The sequence below is a fragment of the Leptosomus discolor genome, chromosome 8, assembly GCF_034619465.1.
Source record: "Leptosomus discolor isolate bLepDis1 chromosome 8, bLepDis1.hap2, whole genome shotgun sequence".
Classification (NCBI taxonomy): domain Eukaryota; kingdom Metazoa; phylum Chordata; class Aves; order Leptosomiformes; family Leptosomidae; genus Leptosomus; species Leptosomus discolor.
In genome coordinates, this window is record NC_141398.1 from 40,246,067 (window position 1) to 40,273,954 (window position 27,888).

At 46.5% G+C, this 27,888-nt stretch overlaps 1 protein-coding gene across 1 annotated transcript in view; it reads left to right on the forward strand.

The window, feature by feature from the left end:
- Positions 1–27,888, forward strand: part of LOC104350187 (axonemal central pair apparatus protein HYDIN) — a 96,745-nt gene that overhangs the window by 35,452 nt on the left and 33,405 nt on the right. The window contains exons 7-12 of the mRNA XM_086468819.1: positions 3,469–3,670; positions 6,328–6,511; positions 15,519–15,618; positions 19,830–19,948; positions 21,761–21,984; positions 26,018–26,085. Of these exons, the coding sequence (XP_086324945.1) occupies positions 3,469–3,670; positions 6,328–6,511; positions 15,519–15,618; positions 19,830–19,948; positions 21,761–21,984; positions 26,018–26,085 (897 nt within the window). The remainder of the gene's footprint in view (positions 1–3,468; positions 3,671–6,327; positions 6,512–15,518; positions 15,619–19,829; positions 19,949–21,760; positions 21,985–26,017; positions 26,086–27,888) is intronic.

Below are 27,888 nucleotides of genomic sequence, written 5' to 3' on the forward strand. Positions count from 1 at the left end.
GAGGGTGACAGGGCTAGAGGAAGAATATGTCTCAGTGAAGATGAAATGCAGCAGAGTGCTGTTTTGTTTCTATTCAGTCTAATCAATCTGGCTACCAGCTTCTTAATATTTAGAGCAGTGATCAATGAAGGAAAGTACTAACTGTTGAATACCAGGAAAACATTCTTCATAAACCCCCAAATTTGTTTTGAAATCTTGTTTGAAGGTTTGCTCATCCATTCATTGAACTATACTTTCAGACTAAACAAAATTTGCCTTTCTATTTAAGAACAATTTGTACTGCTCTGAAAACTATTCCCTCTTGTACCAGGATGATCATGTGGTATTAGAAGAATTCAGAAAGATGTTTTAGCTCTTGTATAAACTCCCTCTTTTTCTTTTTTCCTGCACAACAGGCCCCACAGAGGATGAGCCAATGCTAGATTTCTTACTTCAAGGTAGTGAAAAGTTACTGCAATGTGCTGAGATACCTCTGTCCGTAGTCACGCTGATGGATGCTGGAATAAAACACAGCAATGTTTCTGCTGTGACAAAGAGCACTGTTCAGGAGTGTGCAACCCAAAGCATCTGCTCTACTGCTGTCTAAAAAGTCTAGCTTTTAATTTCAGGTTCAGGCATTGCTTCATTCAGGTTGCAGAGCGAGAGCTGTGTCCTGCCATCTGTAGGAAATGTATCAAAAGCATGTAAGAATGAGGGAAATGACAGCCTGTAATAAGATCATGTTGTGTAAATAATGATAGGGCAGATACACCCGGAGTCAGTAAACATGCTTTCATGGCAGCAAAGCATCCCAAACTACACACTATGGACATTACCCTGTCAAGTGAAATACCTAGTGCTACGTTGCTGTTGCAGTACAGAGATTTATTTTTTTTTAACTGGTGTATTAAACAACCAAGAGTCTTAAATACAATGTCGCATCTAATCTGGCACTCAGGGAATGAAGTCTGCAGCTGCCCTTGGCCAACCCTGACAGTTCTGCTCTGTGTCAGTTCATCTGCCTGGCAGACAGATCTGTGGCTTCCTCCTGACTCACTGGCATCTGTGCATGCTCTACTGTACTGAGTGATTTGTGGGTTTATGTATTCAGAACAATGCCAGATATTTCTCTTTGTGGTAGAAGGTGCTCCAACAAACCCTCCAGCCTTCAAAAGAGGCCTTGGTGCCTGCAGCCGGGAGTGTAAAGGTGGTGTCCACAGCTCCTTTCCAGGAGAGCAGCAATAGGGGACGCTTAGCAAAGCGCGTAGAAACAGGCAGTACATATGCTTTCTCCCTCCTGGGCTCTGGAGTTAGCGCTTTTCTGTGCTGGAGGCTTTATTCTCATCTTTGTTTAATAGCTTCTGATGGTTTTCTCTTCCAAGAATTTGTCCGGTTGCTCCCTGGATTTATAGCTGTTAGCCTCTACAGCTTCCTATGGGAGTATATTCCAAAGGAAGGAATATTCCCTGGAAAATACTACTTTTGTGTAATTTCTGACTGCTGACATTATTTCCGGCTCTTGGGTTTCTGTTTTATGACAAATCATGACAAATTTTTCCTGATTCACATTTCCCAAGCCATTCTTGCTTTTACAAACCTCTCCCACCTATCTCCCTTCTAGGTTGAGGAATCCTATTTCGTCTTCATATAAAAGTTGCTTCATACTTTTAATCGTTCTTCCCTTCTTTATTTAATTTCAAATTCTTTAGCTTGTTTTTTGAGATCAGAACTAGACCAAATATTTCAACACTCACATGACCATGGGCTGAGATGGTGAGATGATGATAGTTTTTATGGTATGTCTTTTGTAGTAGTTTGTCTTGATCATTGTAGAGTGTTAGCTCGTGTTTCCGTGACCCGAGTTGTGCACATCTTCCATTTCTTGGGTCCTGGTTCCTCTGCTTGCCAATGTATGCTGAGGATTCAGTGAAGGGGAAAGGCAATGCTTATAAATGCCTCTAACTCTTCTGAACTTCAGTTATTTTTATTTGCTAAGTTGTCCATTATAGAAAGCAGATTGCCCAATCATTGGAAACACTGCTGGCTTTCTTGCGATGTAACTCATCTCTGGCCACAAATCCCTACCATGCCAGACTCCCTTAAGAGTGAAGAAATTGGGGGTTATACAGGCGTGAAGGCTGAATTCTCCATGTGTGGAGATGAATGAGTGACTGTAGAGATCTACTGTTTTAAGGGTGAGTCTTGCTTCATTCCTCAGCCCCCCTCTGAGAATGAATGCGATACTGCTGTGTTGTCTGGCTTAGGATTTAAGGAGTCCATTCAGCGCTCTCCTTGCTGCATGGTAGCCTTTTAAAGGCGGGTCCATCCACTGGCTGCCTTCCTGTAGTGTGCAGTGAGGAGAAGGCTCTGCCTTTGCAGGGCAATGCTCTCCAGTATATGACCAGGTTGCTGCACTTGCCAGTTGGGACTGTCTCTGAGGCTTTAAACACCACTCCATAGAAGTTCCACTTCTAGAGAGCATGTCTGATGTTCACTCTTTGCACCTCACGTGGGAAACACTCACCTGCAACAGGAAGCATGGGCTTGGTCCTGAAGTTTGAGCTCAGTTGACCCCCAGGAGTTACTTGGTTGAGAAGAATGAAGGTTTGAAAGCTGTGGAAATAAGGGAGCCGTTGGTGGGAGTCTGTTCTGGAAGGTGAAATGCTGGCAGGTACTCCAGCAAGACTTGAATCATTAATCAGGTGATGTGCACAGACAGGGGCGCTCTCCTCTTCAGCTTGGTCTGAGGTGGAAAGCAAAGATGTCCTCGCTCTGGTTGTTGAAGAGCTTGGGAACAGTCAGTGTAGACTTGCACACTCAAACATAAGCAACAGGATCCAGGCTGAAGAAGTGGGCTTGCAGGACTGTAATGGGCAGGTTGGTGTGGGCTGTGCCCTACCAGTCTCATTTTGATGTATCTTCACAAACCCATAGCAAGTGAGGGCATTGCTTCTACAACAGTGAAATTCTCTTCCGCGTCCCATCCTGCCATGAGCTGTCACTTCCCTTGTTCCTCTGAACCTCCCTTTTCTGCCCACGTGCCCCCAGGCATCTTTGCTTGTCAGCAACAAGGGATCAGGAGAGACACAACACTGGTGCTGTGCCCACAGGAGCCCCTGGGCAAGCTGTGACTGAGGCGTGACTCCTCAGAGTCGTCTGAATTACTTCGATGCAGAATTCCCTGTGACCTGAGTGGGATGGCAGCCCAAAGGTCACCTGGGCACATCTGAAAAATCTCACTGTAAATACTGTCACTTTGGGGATAAATCTTAACAAACACACCCAGAAATGAGGTGCTTCAGGTGGTGTCCAGGATATCCTCATGCTGTACACATGCAGCTATTGGGAAGTGATAAATGTACTGATCTGTGGAACTGCTAATATAGCTAAAAGCTCTAACACTTTGTTCTGTTATCTGCAGTTTACTCTGTTTCTTGTACTTCCATCAGCAAATGAGATGACCAAAGACTTCCCTCTGCTTTTTTCCAGGTGAAAATATTCACACAAGCCTTTATGGAGCGGCTGTAGATGTCAATATCAGGCTAGACAGGAATTCCTTGACACTTGAGAAGACTTACCTCACGCTGTCAAACTACAGATCTATGGTCATCCACAATCAGAGTGAAATCATAGCCCACTTCCAGTGGAAGGCTTTTGTTACTCAGGAAGAGGAGAATCATCAGAAGCTGAGGTTTGTTTGAAAGATTAATTTCAGTAAGATACACTGCCCAAGGGTAAAACTAACTTATGCCTCAAGGGGTATTGGTGCTTTTGAATGGTTTAGGACAATTAAACCATCCACAGCATCATGATTTGTGTTGCTGGGCTTCAGGGTAATCAAGCTCAGAGTTTCCCATTCCAGTTCCATCCATACTCAAGCTGAGGATGTTTTGGGGAGGAAAGGTCGATCGCAGTGGCTGGGTTTCCTCAGAGAGCAAATTCATGTTTGTGGGAGCCACAGAACAGTGAGGTCCAGAGATCCCTGGGCTACAGAAGGTCCATGAGGCTGGGGGAAGTGTCAGCACTTGTTACCTGGGACTGCACTGAGTAGTAGCACTTAAGATAGCTGCAGGTAGCATAACTGTTGTTATATTCACTGCAGTTTCTTCCACTCCAGCTTTGATAAGATGGCAGGCTCCTTTTCCATTGCTGTGCAGGGTAGAGTGCTTTGGCCCCGACAGTTGAAGCCATCCTGCTGTAGGCTGTTGAACTGCCTTGCGCTGTCGTGGTGTCCAGCACAGTGAGGTATTTCTACCCTTCCTTAGAGGCTGGGGAGAGTTTGGAGGTTGATGGTTCTGCAGGGAAGGTAGGGCAGCACAGGACTTGGACTTGTGTTTGGGCTTCAGCAAACTGTGTCTTCATGGTGGTGAGAGGTGGGGCAGGTTCTTCAGAGGGTGTCTTTGGTGAAGCTTTGAAATTCCCATTTCGGGCAGCAGAGAAACACTAATAGCCCAGGGGGTTGAACTGGAAATTACACTTAAAAGCTTGGATGATTTAGGGAATACTTGTATGACTTTTCAGACTTGGATGGATGTAGGTATGTAGGAGTCAGTCTGAACCCATTCCTGGTCAGGAAACTGCCTTAAACTGGAGCATTTTTTAAGGGCTTCTGAGCAAATAAAGTTCAACATAATTAGGTCAGAAATGCCTTCAAGGCCAAAACTAGTTTTCCACTGTTCTCTATTTTTAATTACACAGTGTGTGAGTTCTGTGCAAGCTCAGTGTGTTAAAAAAAAATTACCTCATGACCTTCTCTTGGTTCTTCCCTGCACTGTCCCTTTGCCATCTTTTTCCCGTCTGCCTCAGACTGGACTTTGAGTGATCCTTTTTCTCCTCAGAAGCAACCAGGTTTTCCCAGTTAACTTAAACCTGATTTTTTTTTTGATCTCATGCCAGTTTGTGTCCTAGACTCTGACCAGGACGTTTTATTCTCCCTTACTTGCAACCTTAGGGATGGTAGTAGCTCCAAGGCCACTCTCCTGCTGTCAGAGAAGCTTTTGAGATCTCAGAGCAGAGAGGACTTTCATGAGAGGACCCTGCACAGGGATGTGACCCCAAAAGACCTGGATCATTAGAAGGCCTATACAGGGATTTGCTCTGTTTCCCTTCTGCAGGACTCTCTGGGATCTAATGGTGGAATTATTGTCTGTTGATGGAGGTTGAGCTGAGGGTTGCTTATCTTAGTGGCTGGAAGCCCTCCTGATGCACAGCATTGTAGGTCAGCCATGGAGAAACATTTCCCATTGCGCTCCACGAGGAGCTTGCCAAAGCACGTATTTTTGGCACTGGTGACAGCATTTGCCTGAGGCTCTGTCTGTGCAGCTAGTAATGTCCATGAGTGTATTTCCTTTCTAATTGTATTGGAATTTAGCTGGGTGATGATCGCTATCCTGTGTATACTGCGTTGCCTCAATTTACTACATATAGAGCCTTCCACTCATCCCCCCAGAGTTGTCGCTTGCTGGTTCTTCATGGCCAGGGGACTCGAGCATGAAGGGAAGACAGCAATATGCCAGCTAGGAAGCAACTGCTTTGTAGCAGTGCTCTTCTGGTTGTGATCTTTAAACACTAGAATGATTTCTGTTACAACTTTAAGGGAGGGAGAGATTAACTGTGTCAGAGCTCTACAGAGAAGGTCAAAAAGAGGAAAAAAGATAAGGTGGTTCAAGGCTAGATGTAAGGGTTTGGATTCAGAGATGCTGGTCCTGACTTCTTTATTGGGTCATACTAGGCAAAGCCTCTTCCCCTCTCAGGGTCTCTGTTTTCATGGATATAAACCCATTAATTTCACCAAAGTAATGCAACACCTGAATTCATTAGTTTGCTTTTAAAGTGCTCTGGGATCCTCTGATGGAAGGCAGCATAGGGAGCAGAGAGCAGATAGTTTGCTTATCCCTGTAGGTCTAAAAGGGAAGAAAAAGAGTGATGCTAGTAACCTGCAGCTGAAACCCAGCTGCTTCTCCCCTTCCCAGTGAAGCAATGCAGTGGGTGCTCCTTGATCTCTGTCTGCCTCCCCTGAGCAGCTTGATGGTGGGAAAAGCCAGTTCAGGTGGTTGGTGGATTCTCCATCAGTTGTGGCAGTGGCTTTGAGCCAGGAGGCTCTCTTGAAGGCTGCTGGTTTTCAAAAACCTCTTTTTAACTTTTAGGTGTGGAGTAAAAATAGCTGCCATGCCAGTGAACAAGTGATAATGTGATCCATTTGGGACCCCGTGGCTCGGGGTCAGCCCCTTGCTGAGCTGCTGCGGTTCCTCCCTGAGTGCTTTGCTGCCCCTGCACTTACGTGACAGTCTCTGCACATATGTTGCTTATTAAATTGTCTGCTTGGTTTGTCTCTCCCCGTGGCTGCAGGCTGTGTCGCAGGCTGCAGAAGCAGAAAGAGGACGAGAAGGATTATTCTCTCAAGAAGTGCGTGATGGACCCCACTCTCCAAGAACGCCTTTCCCTTCTCTCCCGCACCTTCCAGAGCCAGAGGGCAAAGGTGCAAGGTGACTCCATGCTTTCCTCTGATGATACCTTCACCATTGAGCCGGCGGTAAGCAATAGCTGAGAATTTCTCTTCCTCCTCCTCCTCCCTGAATGAGGTCACTTGGCAGATCCTTGCGTCAGCTGGCTTGATGTGCCAAGAGACACAATGTCAGGTTTCTAGTGAGGCTGGGAGAGCTTGTTGTAAAAAGCATTTCCTAACTGTGGCCTCCTGACAGGCTGCAGGAGCCTGCCTAAAGCTGAGCTCTGCTGCAAGGGCTATATATTAAGGGCTCTTAATGTGTGTCCTTACAGTGTTCAGATGTATTGATTATTATATGTAAGGGCTCACCTTACACGTAGTGTATGGGGATTAACGAAGGATATTAGAGCACTGTCAGTTCACATGTTGACCTGAAGAATGAAATGGTCCTCTGTAGAAAGGAGGCCAAATTTAATCACAGAAATACCAGTCCCTTTGTATAACCTGGACTTACACCACATCTGGATCTCCCTTCCAGTGTCATCTGTGAGTCTGGACACAAGGCTGGCAGGTTTAAACAGACTTTGAGTTCTGTTGCACATAAGTACAGAAAAAATCTCTGTTTATGCAAGCAAAACCCCATGTCCTTCAATCAACCAGAGCCCTGATTCTGAATATTTGCATGGCCTGAGACGAAGAATGCCTGCTGTCTGAGCAGTGCAAAATCCCTTCTCATCTTGGACTAAACCCTAGAATAATCCCAACCTCTTCTTCCTTTTAAAATAAGTGAAACTATTTTTTTTTTTCCAAGGAAGGGGATCATGTTCTCTCTTTGGTTACTCCTATAGCCCCTATAAGGCTGAGAGCCACCAGTGTCAGTACAACTGCAGTTTCACACCACTGTAGCCTGCAGCAGCATGATGTGACCAAGGGAGCAGTAGTGTCGGAGCAGTAATGTCAGAGCAGTAGGAATATTGTAGAGAGTGGGAGCTGATCAGCTGAGCGTTAAGAGCATCCTGCACGGCCAGAGCTGGTTTTGGAATGTGTCCCAGGGCTCCTGCTTCATTACAGTTAGACTATGTCTCCACAACTAGCTCAACATGCTCTTGAGCTCCTGAAGTGCAGTAAGGTGAGGTCTAGAAGTCTGACTGCCCACAGTACTGAGTCCTGGTACTGCTTGTAATGATGTACGGACATAGAGTGTAGCCTGGCCTCAAGTCCTGAGTGGAAACCTTTCCTAAATGGCTATGTTCATGTTACACAGATGCTCTGGGACTGAATATAAGTGGGCTACTGCATGAGTCTCTCCCCTTCTGTCTTGTCCAGCATTCTCAGTCTTTTGATTTCCATTTATTCCATTATTTATGGAACAATCAGTTTCACATTCAGAGTTTTGCTCATGTCTGTCTTCCCTCCTGGCATGTGGGTGTCTTTACATCAAATGATAGTAAGTATTTTCTCCTCTTTATCAAACATAGAATCTAAAAATCTGCTGTTACTGACTTCTGCAACCAACTCTCTGGTGATGGCCCTGTAACTTTTACCTTGGATGGACACCCTTCTTGCACTGCCATGTAAATCTGTTGTAGAGGCCCCCCAGAGCTGGGACCTTGCTGCCTCAGACCTTCTGGCCAAAAGTGGCTGCTCTCTTCTTCCCACCTATCACTTGTGATGTCCGGGAGCACCCTATAGAAATCATCAGACCCTTGTAACAAGTGACTGGAAGAAATAATTGCTTCCAAAGGTTAGGGAGCTGGTGGAGGGATAGTCTTGGAAATGCTTTCTGGGCAGGCTGGCTTTGCAGGGTTTGTGCAGAAGCTTTGCTGTGCAAGTGGACCAGTAGCTGCCAGTATTTTCAGGTGTTGCTGTCTGTAGAAGCTACAGCAGGTCACTTTGGCCTCTATAGGGTTAACTTGCTGATGAAAATAATAACAAAAAAGAGGAAGCAGTGATTTTGGAATTACCACATGACCACGAACACTCTGAGCAGCCATCCAAGCCTGTGGGAAACAAGCTGTTATGCAACTCTGACTTTCTGAGTGCATCTCAAATTTGATTTAATTTATTTCTGCAAATACACGTGATATGTCAGCAGAAGCAGCCATGGTAGAAGCCCAGGTGGCTACCAAAGGTCAAAGTCCTTGCTTTTTGCTGCATCCTCCCTACTACAGCTTAGCTTTAAGTCACATTGCAGACATGTGGGAGCTGACTCCTCGGAAATGGAAACCAGAGGAAAGGGAGGGCAAGGATTTCTTACTATTGCACTGACCTTGACAAGTCATCACTGTCCTGTCATTGCCTGGTAGTGGCTTCTCAGTGTTACATGTTAACTCTGAGCTGATGGAGGTGGTCTTCAAGATGTCCAGGTTATGAAACTGCTACTGTTGTTGACCCAGAAGTCGGGCCAGGAGGTGACGGTGTTGTTTGTTCCTCCAGATCTCCACCTTAGCTGGGGAACCAAGCTGTACCCCATCCAAATGAGAGGTTACTGCAGAGCACTTCAGTTTTGGGGAGAAAGTGCCATCTCCAGTGGGAGCTATGGTCTGTCCCACAGCTCGCTGTGGGTGCAGTTATTTATGGAAAGAGGCAGATGTTAGCTTTGGTACTGCCTATCTCCTAAGTGCCCTGAAGAGGACGCACTTTGAGTGTCATCTCAGTACTTCTGTTGCCAGCTCTCTTTGTTTTTTTGTCTGCTTTGAGCAGTGATTTCCTTTCTGTGGATTGCCTTCCTCCACTGCAAAACGAAGTAGGTGATTTGACCAACAGTTGGTGGCGCTCAGCTTTTCAAGATCGGCTTTTTCGTATTCAGGCTGGTGGAGATCTAGCATGCTGATTCTCATTGTTTAGGGGCTGAGGTAGGGGAAATAGGTTCTGCATCTCTTTATGATTTGGCTTTTGCGCAGAGATCACTTCCATCGCTTTGAGTCATGGTGTGCCATCCCCTCCTGTGTCACATTGCTTTCTGCTGTAGCAAAGCCAGGGTACAACAGCTGGAGTGTTTGTGCTTTGTCATCGTGTATCCACCATCTGTATTTTATGCCACCTGCCAGTTGCAGCCTGTCTGAGGCTGACATTAAGCCAGAAGTGTTGCAACATTGTGTTCACAACACTGCAGTTTTATTTCTGTCCTGGTTAGCATCCGTGGTAGTTTTCCATGCTCTGACTCAACTGCCATCCTATAGAGAACATGCTAGCCCAGGAAGACCTCTGGCTTCTGAGGTGTCCCGAGGCTTGTGCACATGTAGCAATAGCCTGTAAGGGTGGGTAATGAAGCATATCCTTTTAACCAGCAGTTCTTTTTTTTCTGTGTGTGGTACCAGGAATGTGAGGAACCTCTTCAACAGCCAATTTTAATTTCCCAGGAGAAATAACTCACAATATTTTCTAGATTTGTAGTCTGACATACAGCAGTAATGAAGGGAGAAATGACAAAAGTTTCCCAGAATAGTTATATCTTTAAAGAATTTGCTTTAGCCATGGAATAGTAGAATAAAGCGTAACTGATTATTTCTTCTTGCCCTCCACCTTTGGAGTCAAGCGGTCTGGCTTATAGCTTCACTGACAATACAGGGAAGCTGTCTATGGATGTACTGCCAAAAGTTTGTCCAAATACATCGAATTCTGCAGAATGGTGATTTCATATCAGGAGCTCTAGAGACTTAAGTCTATTAACTGCTGGTGCAGGTTTTCTTGGGAGTGGGGATATGCGTGCAAGGCTCCAGTAATAATGCTGCATGAGGATTGTTCCAGAGAGCTATGCTGATGCATTGAAAAGGATAGGTTTTATTGCTAGTCCGTAGGCTTGTTTCCTCTGGTGCCTTAGAGGAGTCTCATCTGACTGTGCCTTGGGATCCCGCAGCTCTTCAGATGTATGGAGACATGTCCCTTGTCAGGATCTTGCTGCATCACTGAGTGGCTTCCTAGAGCATGGCAAGACATCATCCCTGGCAAGGGGGGTTTGTGTGCTGCAGCCTCATCTATTTAGGTTGTAAAAGAAGAAATGACATCAGCCCAAAGCTCTAGGCTCCCTCCTGTTGTACTGGTTAATTATACAGTGTACAGAGAGATCCCAGCAGCATTGCAGCAATCACTGTGGTCTTGGCAGTATTGAGCAAATCATCGCAGCAGGGGCTCAGGCACTCTGAATAAAGCCTGCAGGGACTCATTTCCACTCCCTTGCAGTTTGGAGATGTACACTTGCAGTGTTCTCCCAGGTTCTTGCTGAAGCTGTCTCTTTTGGTGCAGTGGAAGTTCACTGTCTTGATGTTTGGTTTGGGTTGTCTTGGGCCAGGTTCAAATTCTAGTGTCAGACAAATGCCATGGAGGCACTGACCCAGCTCTGATTTCCCCTTCTGACAGCAACAGTGATGCAGTAATGGGAGGAGGCTGGGACAACTAGGGCTTTCTATGTCATGAGCAATGTCTCATATTCCGCATGGAGACCAGCAGGCAACCAGAGCAGATTGCAAAGCCCTGATACTTTTCTCCTGCCTTTTGTGCTCGCTTGCCTGTAAGCAGAGGGCAGAATGAGTCCTGGCTGGGGTACCCAGCTCTCTGACAGGGCCTTGCCTTTGTTTGTGAGCTTGTTTCCGAATATCTTCTGCAAAGGTGAAGGTAGGTATGGTTTTCTCTCCAGGAGTCCATCTGAGATGTCCTGATGGACATAAGCTGTGGCACCCAGCGGGAGGCAGAGTATCACTGCTGGCTCTGCCAGGGTCCAGCTACCTGGTGCCTGTTAGGTTTGTAGGGACTGCTGGGGACAGAGGTTTCATGGGGACAGGTCCCAGGGTGGAGAAGGAAAGGATACTGAGGCAGACTTGGTTCCACAAGGCAGTTTTGTGGCAAGAGGAATTGTCCCTTGAGAACAGGATAAGTGTGGGCTGCTTATCCCAAATCCCAACCAGGTTAATCCAAAGCTGCAAAAACTGGAAGGGATTGCTCCATAGGGCAGCTCTTGGTGTCAAGCTCAGTATCTGCAGGGACCCCAGGGCATGCACAAAGGCTGCTTTCTGGGCTATGAGGTAGCACATCGCCATGCATTCCTGGGCCTAGTACACAGCTGGTGTGGTGTGAGGACCATCAGAGGGTTTTTGGGTTACTCCCAGGAGGAGGGGTATCCTTATCACCTGCCTTTGACACAAAACTCAGATGTCCTGGCTTGGTGGAGAACCTGGGATGTTCAGCTTCTGCATTCAAGGGAAACGTAGGCTTTGTAGCCTAAGGCTCCCTGTAGATGATCCAAGTTTGATATATAAACTTTCTGTAAGTGTGAATACTCTCACATCTGTCCTGAACACTTGGGTGTTCAGGTCTTGGAGATTCAGTGCTAACTGCTTCTGTATGTTGGGACCTCCTCGGAGAAACTGAGGCTAACGGTGCTGCCCTGCCACCGAGTTGCTCCTGGAAGGTTGTGGCTGCCCTGAGAGGAGCACTGCAAGTACCACAGAAGCATGGATGGACTCTGTGGTGGGTGAAAGCCTCGCTATGCCTCCATTCCTGTATGCTGTAAAATGGGGAAGTAGAATTTACTGAAATACTTTGTCTCCCTGTGCATACTTACCACTGCCATTGGAACTGTTGCTGTGCAAGTCACGTTAGGGGCTCAGGAGTGCAGAGTATTGGTCTGTCTGGCTGCCAGAGCTTAGTGGGGCAACAGGTAGGTTTGCCATCCTGGTCCTGTTCACCCAAAGCTCAGTTGGTGGCGATCAGAGCAGGACAGGTGATGTGGGTGCAGCTTGTAGGAAGACAGAGCTGTCAGAAGCATCAAGCATGGGCTGTTTCTTATCTCCCACTCTTGCCCCTGCCTTCTGGCTCTGTACCACCTTCCTAGGTCCTCTGCCCTCTCAACTCCATCCCTATCCCTGCCTCTGTGATATATTGTTGTTATCTCTCTGTTTTGGAGCACAGTAAGATCGCAGTGTCGGTTATATTTCTGTCACAGATGTGCTGGCCTTGGAATTCATCAAATCTCAAAGTCAGCTAAACCCGCTCAGCTAGAAAAGTATGCTGTTGTTAGCAGATACATATTCATCAGGCCAATGGTTCTTTTTAATTTTCTTCCTTTCCTCTTAGCTTCATTTTTGCTTATGAATTGTATTACACTTGCTTCCATTAATGGGAGATGTATTGCCTCTGTCAGCCTCTGAATAATAACCAAACTGCCCCAAAGTGTCCACAGGGCCAATATATCTGATTGCGGCACATAAAATAGACCAGCAAGTACCATCAGCTTGTGATCCAGCAGAAGCCAGCAGCAAAACAGCGCTTTGTCAAATAGTTGACCTCAAAGACAGATACTGCTGTTTTAGGCTCAAAGAAGTTTTTCTGGCCTCGGTGGAAGGAAGGATGCTCTCAGAGTTTCCCAGGAATTATTTGGCTCTGAGACCTCATTCTTGTTCATATGAACTCTGCTTTAGAGAAGCCAGCGTTGCACTGAATGACAGCATGGTATAAAATCTGACTCTGCTTTTTCAGATAGAACCCAAAGTCTTGCAAGAAATAACACAGTGACAGCAAACTGGGTGCTTAGTTTATGGTAGACATTGTCTGTCTGACAGCCAGCGCAAAATCTAAGCTGCATGCCCTTGGTAATCTGGCTGTGCACAGCCCTTGTAAGCCTGATGGCAGAACTACAGTCAAATCCTGGCATCAGTTTTCACCCTCAGCTTTGTTGATCCTGTCCTGTCTCATTCAAATCCCTTCTCCCCAGTTTGCTGTCTACAGAGTAAGTGGAGACACTCCCTTGGAAGGATCTGGGTGGCTGTTCTGAAATTTGGCTCATTTCACTCCCACTTGTTGCTGAACTTCCTTTTACTGTACCCCTGTGTTTAGTTTTAAGGCTCAGGATGTGCTCTCCTCCCCTGCTTTATGCCCCTCTATAAGATGAAGATCTGAAGCATCATCACTGCTCTCAGCGTGTCATTAGTGTCCTTCCTCAGCATATCAGCAGCAAGTGTTTGTGTAGCTGGTGGTGCTGGTAAGCCTGGCAAGACACTGTTTGCTGTGCAGGAACTGAAGGAGGGCTGTCTGCAGCTCTCTGGGCAGAGGGCCACAGCAGCTGGAGGATCAAGCAGCACCACTGAGCAGCTCAGCCCATGCAGCACCCTTTAAGGAGGGGTGCAGAACTCTAGTGAGGTGAGATGTGTGTTCAGCTGCAGCTGTCAGGCTTGAAGCAAAGGCAAGCAGCTGCCTAGTGCCTTCCCCCCCTCCCCAGGGGTGCTCTGCCCAGGGTGAGACCACTGAATTCAGTCTGTTAAACACACAGCAAGCAGCTGGTTGACGACCACTGGTGAGTCGTTAGACTAATTAGCCAAGCCAGGGAAATCTATCATCTGAGTGCTTCTTCTCAGTGGCTCGGCTTAGGCAAGCTCCAGGTGTTGCAGCAGGGCTTATGTTGTTCACAGCACCCCAAATGCTTTCATTCCTGTAAATCCAAGATAACTCTCTGGTTGCTTGTGAGTCCATGCAGCATCCCTACAGGACAGAGGGATCTGATACCTAGCGTGCTGACTGAGGGTTGCAGGATGATGTTCCTAATTTACTTCCTCAAGCAAGTGTGTTGTCACATCGTAAGGCTTAATCTTCATCCAGTTGCTTGCTGGATAGAAACATGAAATACGCTTGATCTGGCGAATGTGTTTGCTCTAGGTTTTGAGAAGAATCCAAATGACTTTTTTTCTTTCAGAATTCTCTTTTCTTATTATTGGTTTGTTGGTGTTTGAAACAGTTTTCTCTGCCTGTTCTTCCCTCTGTTCTGTTGACTCTGGGCAGGCTGTGCATTAGGGAATTATTTGCAACTGCAGCCAAATAACTCACCATGTCATAACTCTTTAATTTTTGTGGGGGCTGTCCTTTGAGCTGTAAGTGCTAAGTCAATGGAAAGTATTATAGTTATTTAATATTGATGCTGCAGGAGTGCCAGAGGCTCCAGTCAGTTCAAGACTCTTCTGGACAAAGTACTGAGGATACCCAGCAGCAAGCAGAATCAAAGCCTCACCTTGTTGATAGGAAAATAACTCTCTTCTTTTTGTCTCCTATAAGCTAAATTTTTCATTCTATGTAGAATATTGTTACAGTTGTCAGAGGTGCCTGTATTTATGTCAACAAATGCATGAAGAAACATTTGTAATGCTAGGGATTGAGGGGATGTAAGTGGTGCCTTTGTTTAAGCCAGTTGTAAGATGTAAGAAAGAGCCTTTAGAAACCAGAGATGCCTCTGAAAATGCGTGACAAGGCTCCCTGGGACTGAGTGCCAGTGCCAAGACTCTTTGGGAGAGAAGCAGAGAGGGAAGACCCCAAGGAAGCAGCAGACAGTTGCAGACACACTGGTAGCATGGCCCAGACTTCAATCCCAAAGGATTTAAGGAAAAGAGCTTGTTGGTTGAAAGAGGTGTGGAGCTGTAAGCAATTCCCATCTCTTGTTGTTTGAGCCTGTGTTCAGGGAAACAGGAAAGTATCTGACTCTCAACTCCTTTCCCAGATCATCCATCAGTTGGAAGAGCCTGCATGCTGGCTGACTGCTCACAGCACGGGGCAGAAGCAGCCATCAGCAGGAAGGAGTCTGTTCTTCATTGATCCCCAGGCAGGAGGGCTTATTCTGCTAGGTGCTGAGTGCCTCAGCTCACTGAAGTGCACTAGGTACTTAAATACAAGTATAGGTGAAGGGTATGAGGCAGCACCTTCACAACTAAAAATGAAAAAATCCATTTGTTTTGCTAAATCTCTTCTGATCTGAGTAGAAGTGTTCACATAGCCATGGTGATACAGGGGTATAAGGGAAGGTTTGGAGGAGAGAGAGGTACCTTTTCCTTAGACTGACTGGTACCTCTGAAGAAATCCTGCTTGATTTGCTGGAGTGTGAGCCAGTTTGGTTGCTGCTTTGTGGTCCTAACTTAACAAAATGCCTCTACCAGGTGCCAGTAAAGGTAAGGGACCTTAGAAACTTTTTTGCAGTTGCTTCCAAACTCTTTTGTTAATAAGTGTTACTTGCTCCTTGCTCTTTATTGATGCTCTAAATAAAGGGTACAGGGCTGTGGCTGAAAACAATAAATGTAATGTTTGAAGATAAATGGTTTGCTGTCTCCTTCTGTTTTAGGAGGGAGATATCTGGCCAAATTCTTCAGCTGAAATTAAAGTAATCTTTAAACCCCAAGAAGCCAGAGTCTATCAACAAACGGTCTACTGTGACATCTCAGGTATGGCTCCTCTGTTTCCTGTTACCCACAGGGAAAGTGAAGCACAAATAGTCTTTCAGCCCACTCAGTGTAGTTGCTAGGAAGCTCAGTGGTCAGCAGGGCAGTCCTGGCACATGCTCACTGTCCCTGTGGTTTCCATGTGGTCCCCTGTCCAAGGCCAGCCCTCAGGATGACTGGCCTCAAGCTTGGGTCACTGATCCCAGAACAGTCCAAGCAGTGAAGGGATAACTTTTCATGCCATAGGTTTGTCAGCACTTGCTTGGCTGCAAGGCATCTGTAAAGGCCAAAGAACTACAGAGCAAAACAGCTTTAGTGGACAAGCACTAAGTCCCTATAGACCATTTACCTCCAAGATGAGTTTTTATTACACAAATGCGTTGTCAGGCTCATGAGGTGGTAGAAGCTGAGTTACAAATGTGCTCCCAGACCCTGGATCACCTCCCGCTACCCAGACATAGCCAGACCTTAGGTGACTGAGCCCTGCTGAGCGCGGGCTGTCTAGAGGACCACTTCTGGCCAGCACGTGCTTCTCTCCCTGCATGGGAATTGTCACATTGTGTGGCTCTGAGTCGATGGCACATCTGGGTAGTATTGCTCCGGGCTTGCTGCACTCAGCAGGGTGAATGCTGTCCCTGGAAATCAGTCTGAGCAGTCTGCTAGATAAGCTTTATGCTCATCCTGTCTTACAGAAGTGCTGTCAAGTCTCTTTCTGGGAGCAGTTATCATTGACCCACCTGAGTTACACCATTTTTGCCCTTACAGAGGTGATGGCTTTGCTATGCTAGCATGGGGCAGGGAGTGCTTGCAGCAGGCTGTGTGGTTCGATTTACCTTGTCCTCCCTCTCCATCTCTGCATGGTGCTGCTTAAGGTGTTTTTCAAGAGTGGGGAAATGGCTATCCGATTTCCATCCAGGGAACATTATGGTTTTCCCCATCTAAGAGGAAGAGATGCCAGGTCTGGGGTCCTCTAGCAGCCAGGCTCCTGTTCTGGAGGGTGCTGCTATCACTAACCCAGCTGCTTTATTGCTCTCCTTACTGCTGTAAGCTAACGGATACAAATGTCATGAAACAGCTTTTTATTTATACAGTAATAGCACAGGGTTTACTTGGCAAATGCCACCTACAGTAGTTACCCAGGGCTTGTGTTAACAAACTCTTCCTGCCCACCAGCTGCAGTTAGAGCTGGGGAAGGAAAGGATTGATTTAAAAAGTTGCTCCTAAGGGATTCCTCGCTCAGTGCTCCTGGCTCTGGGATTTTTGCTCTGGTGATGAGGGTGTCCATCACTTTGCTGCAGGGATCTCCAGGGCTCTCTGCCAGGAGAGCTTTATTTTGTTACAGAGAAATAGGAAAACTACTTGCATGCAAGCCTTGAGCTAGTCCAGGAGTTATAGGAAACAGAGCTGGGCAAATGATCTGTATTTAGAAAGAGGAGCCTGCTCTTGAAAGACCCTGATGGGCCCTTGGGAGAGTTTAACTCTTCAGCTGGCTCCACGGAAGAGGACCTCAAGGAGGTGTGTGCCCCTTGCTGGGAATATTTGGAAGCCTTGCCCCAGTGTAGACTGTGAATGATGTAGCTGGATCTCATGCCCCACTGGAAAGGGGTTTTGCTGGCCTCCACTTTTTTTGCAGGTGCCTACATAAATTGCTTAGCAGATGCTTCTGGGTCAGGTGATTTACGGAACTAATCAGCACTGTGCAACTTGCAAAGCTGGCAGATGAGAAGTGGTTTGAAGTTTGCTCTTGGCAAATATTTAAGCTTAATATGAACTTCTTAGTTATTCATGCAAATACAGCCACAGCTCTTGAGTGCTGGAAGGAAACACACGGTGGGGGGCTCAGACACCTAAAATTCTTTCCTTTTTTTAGATTTTTCTGCATATGAAAATGTATTGGGTTGCCTCTGATTTTTTCCAAAACCCATTTCTAAGCCACTCTTGCAGGGAGAAGCAAAATCCCAAATGATGATCACCCCTTAACCTTGTGATGTCCTGCATCATGTAAAACTGCGGATCTCTGCTTATTGACTTGGTCAGATGAGAATTGCGTTCAAAACCAGTCACAAAATCCAGGGCTGTTCTGTGAACGAGAAACTGAGTGTGAGAAAATAGCAGAAGTTAAGGACTTTGGCAACAAAGTCCTGTGCTGTTGGGCCACCTACATGCCTGTGTATTTGAAAGCAAGGCGGCGATGCCAAATTGTACACCCTGCGTGATGTACCAAGTTGTTTTTCCTGCTGAGATCTGAAATTTTCTTCCACGATACCAGGTGTGGTTTTGGGATTGAGGATGACGAGGCCGTAGCCCTCCATGCCCTTGGTCTGTGTGCTCTGGGACATGTTGTGGTGGGAGCATCACACCAGCTGTACCCAGGCCTTGGGCGAAGGCTAGATGCTCCGGAAAGCCTCACCTCCTAGCCAAGAGGGGGACATACTCTCTTTCCCACCCCACCCCCCCCAGCTCTCCTGAATGCTGCCTGTAGTTCAGTCTGCTCCTCCTCCTTTGGGAAGAGCCCTCTCTGAGGTTCTGGGATTTCCTAAAGTTTCAAGTTCAGTGTAGGGGTAGAAGAAAGGATGGTTTCTATGGATCTTCAGGAGAGGGTGGGGACCACCTGCAGAAGGGGAAGAACAACTGCCACTGATTTTTCTAATCACAGTGGCCATGGGACATGTCTCAGCATGATTGTGGACAAAAGCTTGTCACTTGAAAATCTTTGCAATTTCCTAAGAGCTTTGATGGTTTAGACATAGTTTTTAATGGAAAGTAAGCCACATGCGATGCAAGATGGAGAAATCTTTTGACAGTGAGCACCCAATACTGCCTCTCTTATGGTGTCTGTGAAATAGAAATACACAGCCCTTCAGTTACCACCTGAGGTGTGAGCTCTCATCTCTGCTATCAGCTGGGCTTTGGCTGGATTCACTTGAATGTTGAATTCAACAAAACCTCCCTAGCTCTTCCTTTCTGGCTTTGGACATTATCAAACATCCTCATCCATGGTTGCAAGATCAAAAAGTCAGCAATCATTGAAAACGTTGTTCCAGGAGAATGTTTTTTTTTGAAGTTGTGAACTAGTTACTCAGGTGTCACGCCTGGGCTGCTCTCTGCAGTAAGTCATTTTGGACATTCTTGAATAACTATGCAGAAGATTTTTTTAAAAGCAACGTTCAATCCCTAATCTTTAATAAATGGTCAGCATCGTACAAAATGAGCTTGAAGGAAGGAGGAATATTTTTGCACAATAGCTACAGTGAAGTTTATATAGAACTTCTGGGGCTCTCTTGTCCTCCTTGTGCTACTTTCCGTGCAGAGTAGAATGGGATGGCAGGGAGACCCAACCTGTATTTTGAGCTAGGATTTGGGCACTTTGGGCTGCTTTGGTGGTTCAGAACAGCCTTCAGATAGAAAGATCTTGCACTACGTCATCTTGGCAGACTTACGGAAGAAAATTAGCACCTTGAGAGTTTAGCTGGAAGCCTTGCGGTCTCAGTTACCTTTGCAACAAAGGGATGTGTGTATTAGCAGTACATTTATGGCTTCTCTGATCTCAGTAGTGAGGAGTCTGGTTTTCCATGACTACTCAGGGTGCTCCAGGTAAGGTGTCTTCACAAAGCTGAGCTCTTAGTATCATGGTGGTAATAGGTGACTGTTTCACCTCCCTGGAGATCATAGAGCCCTGTGTGATTTAGGCACTGCTGCATGAGGTGAGTCCTGGAACACCCAGGTGTGGAGCTGTATGTTGGGCGCAGGCTGTGGCTGAGATGTACTGCCTGCTCTAGGCAGCACCATTAGCAGGGAGTTTTGCGTTGCTTGAGCTCATACTTCTCGGCTCCTGTGCTGTCATCTTCGATTGCATCAGAATAGATGGCGTATTTTTATCTTCAGTTCTGTTTCATGAGCTTTGTGCCTTCACTGAATGAATTTCAAACCTCGTCTAAGCACATGGGAAGACATTCAGGGATCATGTTTTAAACTCAGCATTGCCTTTTTTGGGGTGCAAAGTGATGGCTAAATTAAAAAACAGCCAAAGGGGTCGGTTAGAAATTAGAAACCAGCCCCAAGGAATATCCCCTGAGAGAAGGGTCCTGTATCTTCTCCTGCAACATCTAGAACTGGTCCCATCCAGCCTGGAGTCAGGGACTAGCATTGAGGCAGCCTGGAAAATCCAGGATAACAGAGGGAATTATTGTACTGAAATAAAAATCTCTCCCCAGGTCGTGAGACCAGGCTGCCCCTACGTGTCAAAGGGGAAGGCATTGGGCCCCGGCTCCGCTTCAACTTTGACCAGCTGGACATCGGGAAGGTTTTTATTGGATCAGCCCACAGCTATGAGGTGAGCAGCAGGGGTTTGCAGGGGTTGGGCTGGATCCCAATGGCTCCTGGGGCAGCAGTGAGCCTCATGGACCTGTGGGATTTCTGGCAACTCAGGCAGCTGTGAGCAGGGAATATTTGACATAATAGTCAGATTTGAAGGGTTTCACAGAAGCTGGATACTTTTGATGGGGTCTGAAAGGTGTATACGTTGTTCGTGAAGCCCTAATCCCTGCTTTTTGGCAAACTCCCTTTGAAATTAGCTGGGAGCCTTCGTGCAAAAAAAAAAAAAAAAACAACCCATGTTAAAGCCCCTTGACACATGAAAGCAGCAGTGTGTCAAAAAGGTAAGTATTCAGAGGCTTTTGTTTCAGCCCTAGATGCAATGCACCTTTGTACTCTGGCTGTTAAAAAGCAGCTGGAACAAATTTACTGTATTTGAACTCAAGTCTGTTGCAAGTGCTTTTCAGTTAAGTGCATCCTACTGATTCCTGGGAGTCGGAGGAAAGCCATCAACCTCCTGGCTCAGAGCTGTCCCTTGCCAACCAGTCTCTCATTGTGCTTCAGACTTGGTGCATCTCTGGCTCTAAAAAGAGCAAAGCATTTCTGGAAATGAAGCAAAGGAACTTTCTACATATTTGCCTCCCTACCAGTGGTGTGAAATTTTCTGCCAAAAAAAAAAGTAGAGCAATGGAAAGAGGTCGAAAATGAGGTGATACATCATGCCAGACTCTTTCAAAAGCTTGAGTGAGGCAGGGAAGGACATATTAAGGTGTTTTCTTACCAAAATATTGTGCACTTTATGCATTTTTAATGCTGATACTTCATTGATTCTCTCTGTAACAATTTATTATTTTCATTACTTGAGAAAATGTGAATAAGTAATGGTACTGTTAGTGCTGTCCTAAGCAGCTAGGCTGGAGGTAAACCTCAGTTCAGCGTAGGATCCCTAAGTGCGGTTTGTAATGAAGGTGTAGAACACGTGAGAGAGTAGTTTTCAAGTTCCCATTCTGGGGTTTGAATTACGTGAAATCCAAAGCAGATAAGTCTGTGGAAGTGGTAGAATTGCACTGTGCAAAACTTTACAGCCTACTCAAAACAAAGCTACTTGTTTGAGGTAGTGGATCTCTCAAGAGTTCAACAAAATACATCTTGGGTCCAAATTTGCATTTTCTTCTAAATAATGGTGAATTTGTAAATGGTTGCTGTGAATATTTAGGAAAGAGAAATTCTTTAGAATAGGCAGAGCTGCTATGCACCTCACTCTCATCCTTTCTTGACATGTCTGGTTGAGCAAAGACTAAGAAACTATCACATTAAAGAAAAAATAACCCCCCCAAATTATATACCATAGCAGAGTTGGGGGCTGCTTCTGAAGTTATAGTGCTGTTCTGAGGTGTCTTCTACATGCAATAAACTTGTTGGCTGTAATGGAATCTGAACATGTTCTGCCCTTGGCAGGATCAGACTCATCTGGAGCAGGAGCAGTTGTGTGGTGGTTCACTGGTAATGCTGCAACCACCCTTCCTTGCTCTTAGGGACAAGTCTGAATCAACTCGGTGATGCTGAGCAGGTCCTCTGCACTGCAACTGCAAGTGGACTGCTCTGCACCAGTGGAATGAACGCAGGGTGACTGTTTATGTGAAGTTATCACTGCTTTGCATGAAAAAACCCAAAGGCAGAACTTGGCCTGCTGTATTTTCTTTGCCTTCTGCCAAGCAGCAGCACGTGGCGTCCTCTGCCTTTTACAGATGTTCAGTCAGAAAACAAATCAGCCTTCTGTAAGAAAGGAAGTTTCCTTATGTATGTCCATTTTGCCTTCTTGCTGCTGCAGGCGATCCTGTTTAACAAAGGACCCATTGATGCTTTCTTCAACTTGATCCCTCCAGCTACAGCTCTGGGCACCTGCTTCACCTTTCTACCCCAGGAGGGTACCATTTTGCCAGACAGGCTCCAAGTCATCCAGATCTCCTTCAGCTCCACCATCCTGGGGCAGTTCATGGAAGAATTCAGGTTCACTGTGAATGGATCCCCTGAGCCTGTGACCTTGACTATCAGGTGAGGAGGGTTATAGGAGCTCAGTGGGCACATCTGTAGCTATCTCTGGGTAACCATCTCCCACCTGCCTCCTTTTCTGATGGAGCAGAGAAAAAAGGTGGTGTCTAAAGTCTGAGTCTTGGCTCTGACCCTAGCGTCCGTACAGTAAGAGCCAAGGCTCTTTAACCTTGACTCAGTTTGAACCTTGTGATTGCAGCAGCAAATGAAGTGTAATTGTGAGAGGAAATCATAGAATGGTCTGGGTTGGAAGGGACCTTTAACAGTTGTCTGGTCCAACCCTCCTGCAGTGAGCAGGGACATCTTTAGCTGGATCAGGTTGCTCAGAGCCCTGTCAAATTTGACCTTGAACGTTTCCAGGGATGGGGCTTTTACTACCTCTCTAGGCAGCCTGTGCCAGTGTTTCACCACCCTCTTTGTAAAAAATGTCTTCCTTATAACCAGTCTAAATTTACCCTCTTTCAGTTTAAAACTGTTACCCCTTGTCCGGTCACTACAGACACTCCTAAAAAGTCTGTCCCCATCTTTCTTATAAGCCCCCTTTAAGTACCGAAAGGCTGCAATAAGGTCTCCCTGGAGCCTTCTCTTCTCCAGGCTGAACAACCCCAACTCCCTCAGCCTGGCCTCACAGGAGAGTTGTTCCAGCCCTCTGATAATTTTTCTGACCCCCTCTGGACTTGCTCCAACAGGTCCATGTCTTTCCTGTGTTGAGGACTCCAGAGCTGGACGCAGCACTGTAGGTGGCGTCTCACCAGCGTGAGGTAGAGGGGAAGGATCACCTCCCTCAACCAGCTGGCCACCTATGACCATGCTTCCTGTGCTCTCAATACCCAGTTTAACTTTCAAAGTCTTGGGTTCCTCTGGGAAGCAGCTTTGCTTTCATTGTTGAGCCAGGGTGGCTCTGACTTTCCAGGACACTGTTTGCACAGAATTTCGCAGCAGCAGGTTCCTTTTGTGACCCTTTGATATCTCTGTGTGAGGACCCTGAGGCTTTAAGTGACTACCCATTCTGGAAAAAAGTTTAGCTGGAGGCTGTACAGGAAAGGCTGCCCAGTCTGGGTACCCAGGAGCTGGGGTGACTCCTCCTTATAGGTAGCTCATTCCCCCTTGGGCCACAGCAGACAGTGTGATGGCTTTGGGCAGTAGATGGTCTGGGATGTTCCACCTGAACACACAGCAGGGCCAATGGGGCTTTGGAGATGGACCAGCCTGGGTGATTCTGCAGCCAGAATCAGGGTTTTTAAAATCCTCTGTTAATAATCCATACAAAATGGGTAGCAGCAGCCTCAATATCATCTCTTCTGCTAATGTGTTGGGACAAGCTGTTCTCCTGGCTGTTGTGCAGCGAGTGCTACAGTACCTCCTTTCTGCAGCCAGAAAAGTGCTGATGCAGGAGATGGGGAGCTCTGCAGCAAGTACTGTCACAAGGACTTGGGCATCATCCCATGGGCTGGTGCCATTGCAAAAGATAATCTTCACCGAGCAAAGGGGAGAGGGGAAAAAAAACAAACAACTGATGATAGGAGAGGCACAGCTCACTTCTCAGGACCACAGCAGCATGCAAACTTCTCCCAGCTGGTCTTACCCATAGGCTGGTGGGATATTGTGGTGTAGGCAGGAAAGCTGGTGCTGGGTGCTCCTAGGCTGCAGCTGTTGGGAGGCACTAGATCAAGGTAGTAAAGAAATGAAAGGAATCTGCAGTTGATTTTGCCAATAGAGTAAGGGGAATGAATAAAAAATAACAAAAAGATTATTACTTTGCAAGAGAAGAGCAGTGAGGAGGTCTGTTGACCTCAGTAGAGAAACAATTATGTTGCCTTTGTGTTTGGAGGGGAAGTGCTGCTTTTTTTGGAAATTGAGAGGGAACATTTCACAATCAAATAATTTATTCTCCTCTGTCCCTCCCCCAGATTGGTCATGGGATGTTACTGCATGAGCAGCTTTCTCCTTGAGAAGGACAGGTTTCACTTGTAAAGATGTGCTTATCATGGGTAGAATCCAGTATTGCTAGGACAGTGCCCACTGCCTCTGCCCTGCAATGGCCTTGCTCCTGGGGAAGGAAAGAGCTTATCAGTGGGGTAGTTGTCTTTTGGCTTCCCCAAACCAAATGAAGTGGTCCTTTTTTCCTCACTGATTCAGCGTGTCCTCTCCTTCTCTGTGGCCACTCTGCCCTGTTCTGCCAGCACCACTCCGGGCTCAGTGCAGACCTTACATCTCAGTGAAAGAGGATTCTCCAGCCCCCCAACTCAAGCTGTTTGTTTTCAAATGCCTTTGAGATGTCCACTCACCAGTTCAAGCTGAGCCTCCCTCTTTGGGAGTTTCTGTGCACTGGATTTAGTTCTCCACGGAGAAAAACTCACGGTTCTTTTGAATGGAGGTGAGCTGGCTGGTGGGACACTGGGCTGCAAAGGAAGGAACAGGGATGAGAGTTCACATGGTTCCTCTCCCACCTTGTGTTATCCTTTCTGCTCTGCAAGGATCTTGATCCCCCTTCACAAATGCATTATTTAATGCTACTGTAAAACACCATTGTTGCCAAAACCACTGTCTTTCCCCCCATTTTCTTGCAAGCTGTATTGTTATCAGCTGCGGTGCACAGAGCTCTGGGCTGGCTCCTTGCCTGAGCCTTCTGGGCAGTCATTCAGGTTTAACTGACTTGAGCACAGATATGGTGCACTCAGCAGAAATGGCAGTCATTTCCCCACTTGCTTGGCAAGGCTCATCCTTGGCAGTTGCCCAGTGTGATCCCCAGTTGTGTTTGGTTTAGAGGTAGTTTTCCATTGTTTCCTGGCAAGTGCTGTGATGGAAACCATGTCTGTTCCCTTTGCTCTGTCCAAAGTATGCTGTTGAGGCTTGGGAGGTTAAGTCTGATTACGTGATGTCCTTGGAGAGGAAACTTCAGCGGCAGCAGGGATTTGCTACCTGACATTCTCAGGTACTGATTCAGCTCCAAGAATCGAGAATTAAAGTTGGATTGAAACTCCTGAAAGTCAGTTTTGGAGTGCTTTTTGACTATGCAATCAGAAGATGCCCAAAGCATAGGTGGTTATTCTTTACTTGGAAACCAGCCTTACAAGGTCCTGAATGCTTGTTTCTTTGGTGCTTAGAAAGAGATGCTGGAAATGGGACACCACAGATGAACGCAGATCCCTCCTGTGGGATGCTGGGGTCTGTTCATGTGCAGAACAGACCCAGTGGCAGGCCTGTGGATAAAACTAGAAGGCACAGTTCACTGTGGTCCTTGATTTTTAACTAAGAGTCAGAGATGACATTGATTAGCATCAACCATCAAATAAATTAATGAATGTTATACAGCTTCAAGTGCTGATTTCAGTGGATGTTAGTGAGTTTTGGAGTTTGGAGCCTGTCTGCTGGATTTAGGGACAGGTGAGACAGTGTAGTGGGTTCAGGACACCCACATTCAGTGGTTTAAGACATGTTGTTCTTGGATGTGTCAGCTGGTGCATTGGTGACAAGCTGATACTTTCCTCCAAGATTCAACTGTCCGCTGTGTAGAACTGTGTTGCTGCTCTTCTCAATAGATGTTTGGGGCTCCCCTGGATTCATGCCTCAAAAATCCTGCATGGATAATGATTGTGTGGATCAAGATCTTCTAAGATGTTCATGTAGTCCATGGAAACACCAGTTCTAGCTGAGGAATAGCGAAGCAGGGAACCTGTGGCTGGGAAGGCTGATTACAATGAGTCCACTTTTGTGTCCATTCCATTACAGATGGGGAAACTGAGGCACAGAGCCATCACTTGTTCAGGGTCCTTCCTTGGGCCAGCAGCAACTTGGGGGCATACCCTGCCTGACACGGCACCCTAAGCCACGTCAGCAGCTATCAGCTGCTGACCACTTTGGCTGGCTCCTGTCCACAGGGAGGCTGTGCTGAGCACAAGGGTGATGGGTTGATGTGAAACCCACTGTGGCTCTGAGACCAGCTTTTATTTATGGGAGCTATAACGAAAGCTGACCACTTTGCAATTCTCTTTAACCAAGCCAATGCTGCCTCTGCTTGTCTTTGTCCTCACAGGGGCTGTGTCATCGGACCAACTTTCCATTTCAATGTACCTTCCCTCCACTTCGGTGATGTCTCCTTTGGTGAGTGTGCCCTGGGCTTGGACCACAGGTTGAGAGGTCTCTGCATGACCAAAATGGAGCACTTTAACACTTGAGCATCTGCCACTTGTCTCCCTCCATAGCAGCCTTCAGGGCGTTAAAACCAGGACCGCTGGTTGTTTAGGTGGTATTTTGCCATCATGAGATAAAATAGGACCAAAGGAATAAAAAGTCAGTATTTTCTGCTGTCCCTCAGAGTTTGTTCAGGCCCAACCTCCCAGTCCTTGGTACCAGAATGACTGTGAAGGTCCTTGTCCCCAAAGGGAGTTTTAGCTGCATACTGGCCTGTGGCTGCTCTGAATAAATGTTCATGTTGTAAGGCAAAGACACCGTTTACCCACCTGACCTTTAGTGTGAGATGTTAATTAGTGCTGTGAGGACACCTTGTTTTCACCTATCAGATAATATGCCCAAGTAATAGCTCTGCATCAGGCACTGATGTCTTCAGAGATGTGGGCTCCTCCTTCCCCACCAAAAGCCCAGCCCTGCTGACAGACCCGGTGGCTGAGTGTCTCTGTTGAAATGCAGATTCTGGCTCTCCATCTTAGTCTCACAAAAGGCTTTTTACTGAATTGATCTGAAGTTTCAATGTGAAATCAATTGTGGATTGATTGAAGGGCCATTATCATTCCACATCCAGGGTGCCTCTGTGTTTTCATGCTGTTCATGGACTTTTTAAGAAAACTCATTACCTTTCCTGAGCTGCTTCCTCCCATCTGCATCCCCACTCTGCCACTTCTTTGTTTCCTTTTGAATAAATAAAACAAACGCACCAGAAATATGGTTATGTAATAGGAGATTCATCCTCCTTAATCTGATTTCATTAACTAGACCTTTGCAGCTGAAGGCAGCTATTGTATTTTTGCTTTTTAACTGCTGCTGACTGTTGTCTGCATCTGGTGGCTTCAGTTTTGTTCAGGATTGTGAAGTATGTGTATGTCCTTTCTGTGTACCTCCTGCCTCTCTGCTGGAGTAATCACTGGAGGTGGGGTATGGTCACTGATGGGCATGGAGAATCTACCAGCTGTAGGCACATGTAGAAACTACCTGGTGTAGATGTTTTCTCCCCATCTTTATTCAAATAATGGTAAGCAAGCCGTGGGAGATGCCTCTTGGTAAGCAGGCTATGGGAGATGTCTCCTTCTTGCCAGCCAAGCCAAATGTCCGCTCCAGAGCAGGCTGTGGGCTGATGTCCTGTCTCTGCAGGACATCACCACCAGGTATGGTTGTATCACTGATTTTCCGTTATGGAAAGCAAGTGTCAAAGCTAAAGTGACGCAAACCTTTGTGGGCAATAGTCAAAGCCAGTGTACAACGTGGATGTGATGTCCCCATTTGTTAGGTGAGGTGAGATGTGGTTCCTGCTAATTTCTAAGCAACTATCAGGTTTGCCTCCAGCAAAGCATGCTGTGAGTTGTCACGTGCTCAGTCTGGTTGCCCCAAACCAGCAGGTGCCTTAAGGATCCTGCCTAGAGAAACTGCATCGGATGGCTTTGCATCATGTTGTAGTTCCCAATTTCATCCTTCCTTTCTTTTACTGTAGCTTCTCCTCGATGACAATACATTCCCTTTATATGTTGAAAACTGTGGGAGTGTTTGTGGAGTTAACAGGGAATGTTATGGATTAAATTTTCAGAAGAAATAGTCTGTCTGGATGCACACTTGTAAGTGAGAAATAACTAGTTCTAGTTTTGATGAGAGTGCTCCTCACAGTTAGAGAGAGAAAAACTGGTGTTCAGCAGTGCTAAGAGTGGGCATTTCCAAGGACGCAATCTGTGATCAGCG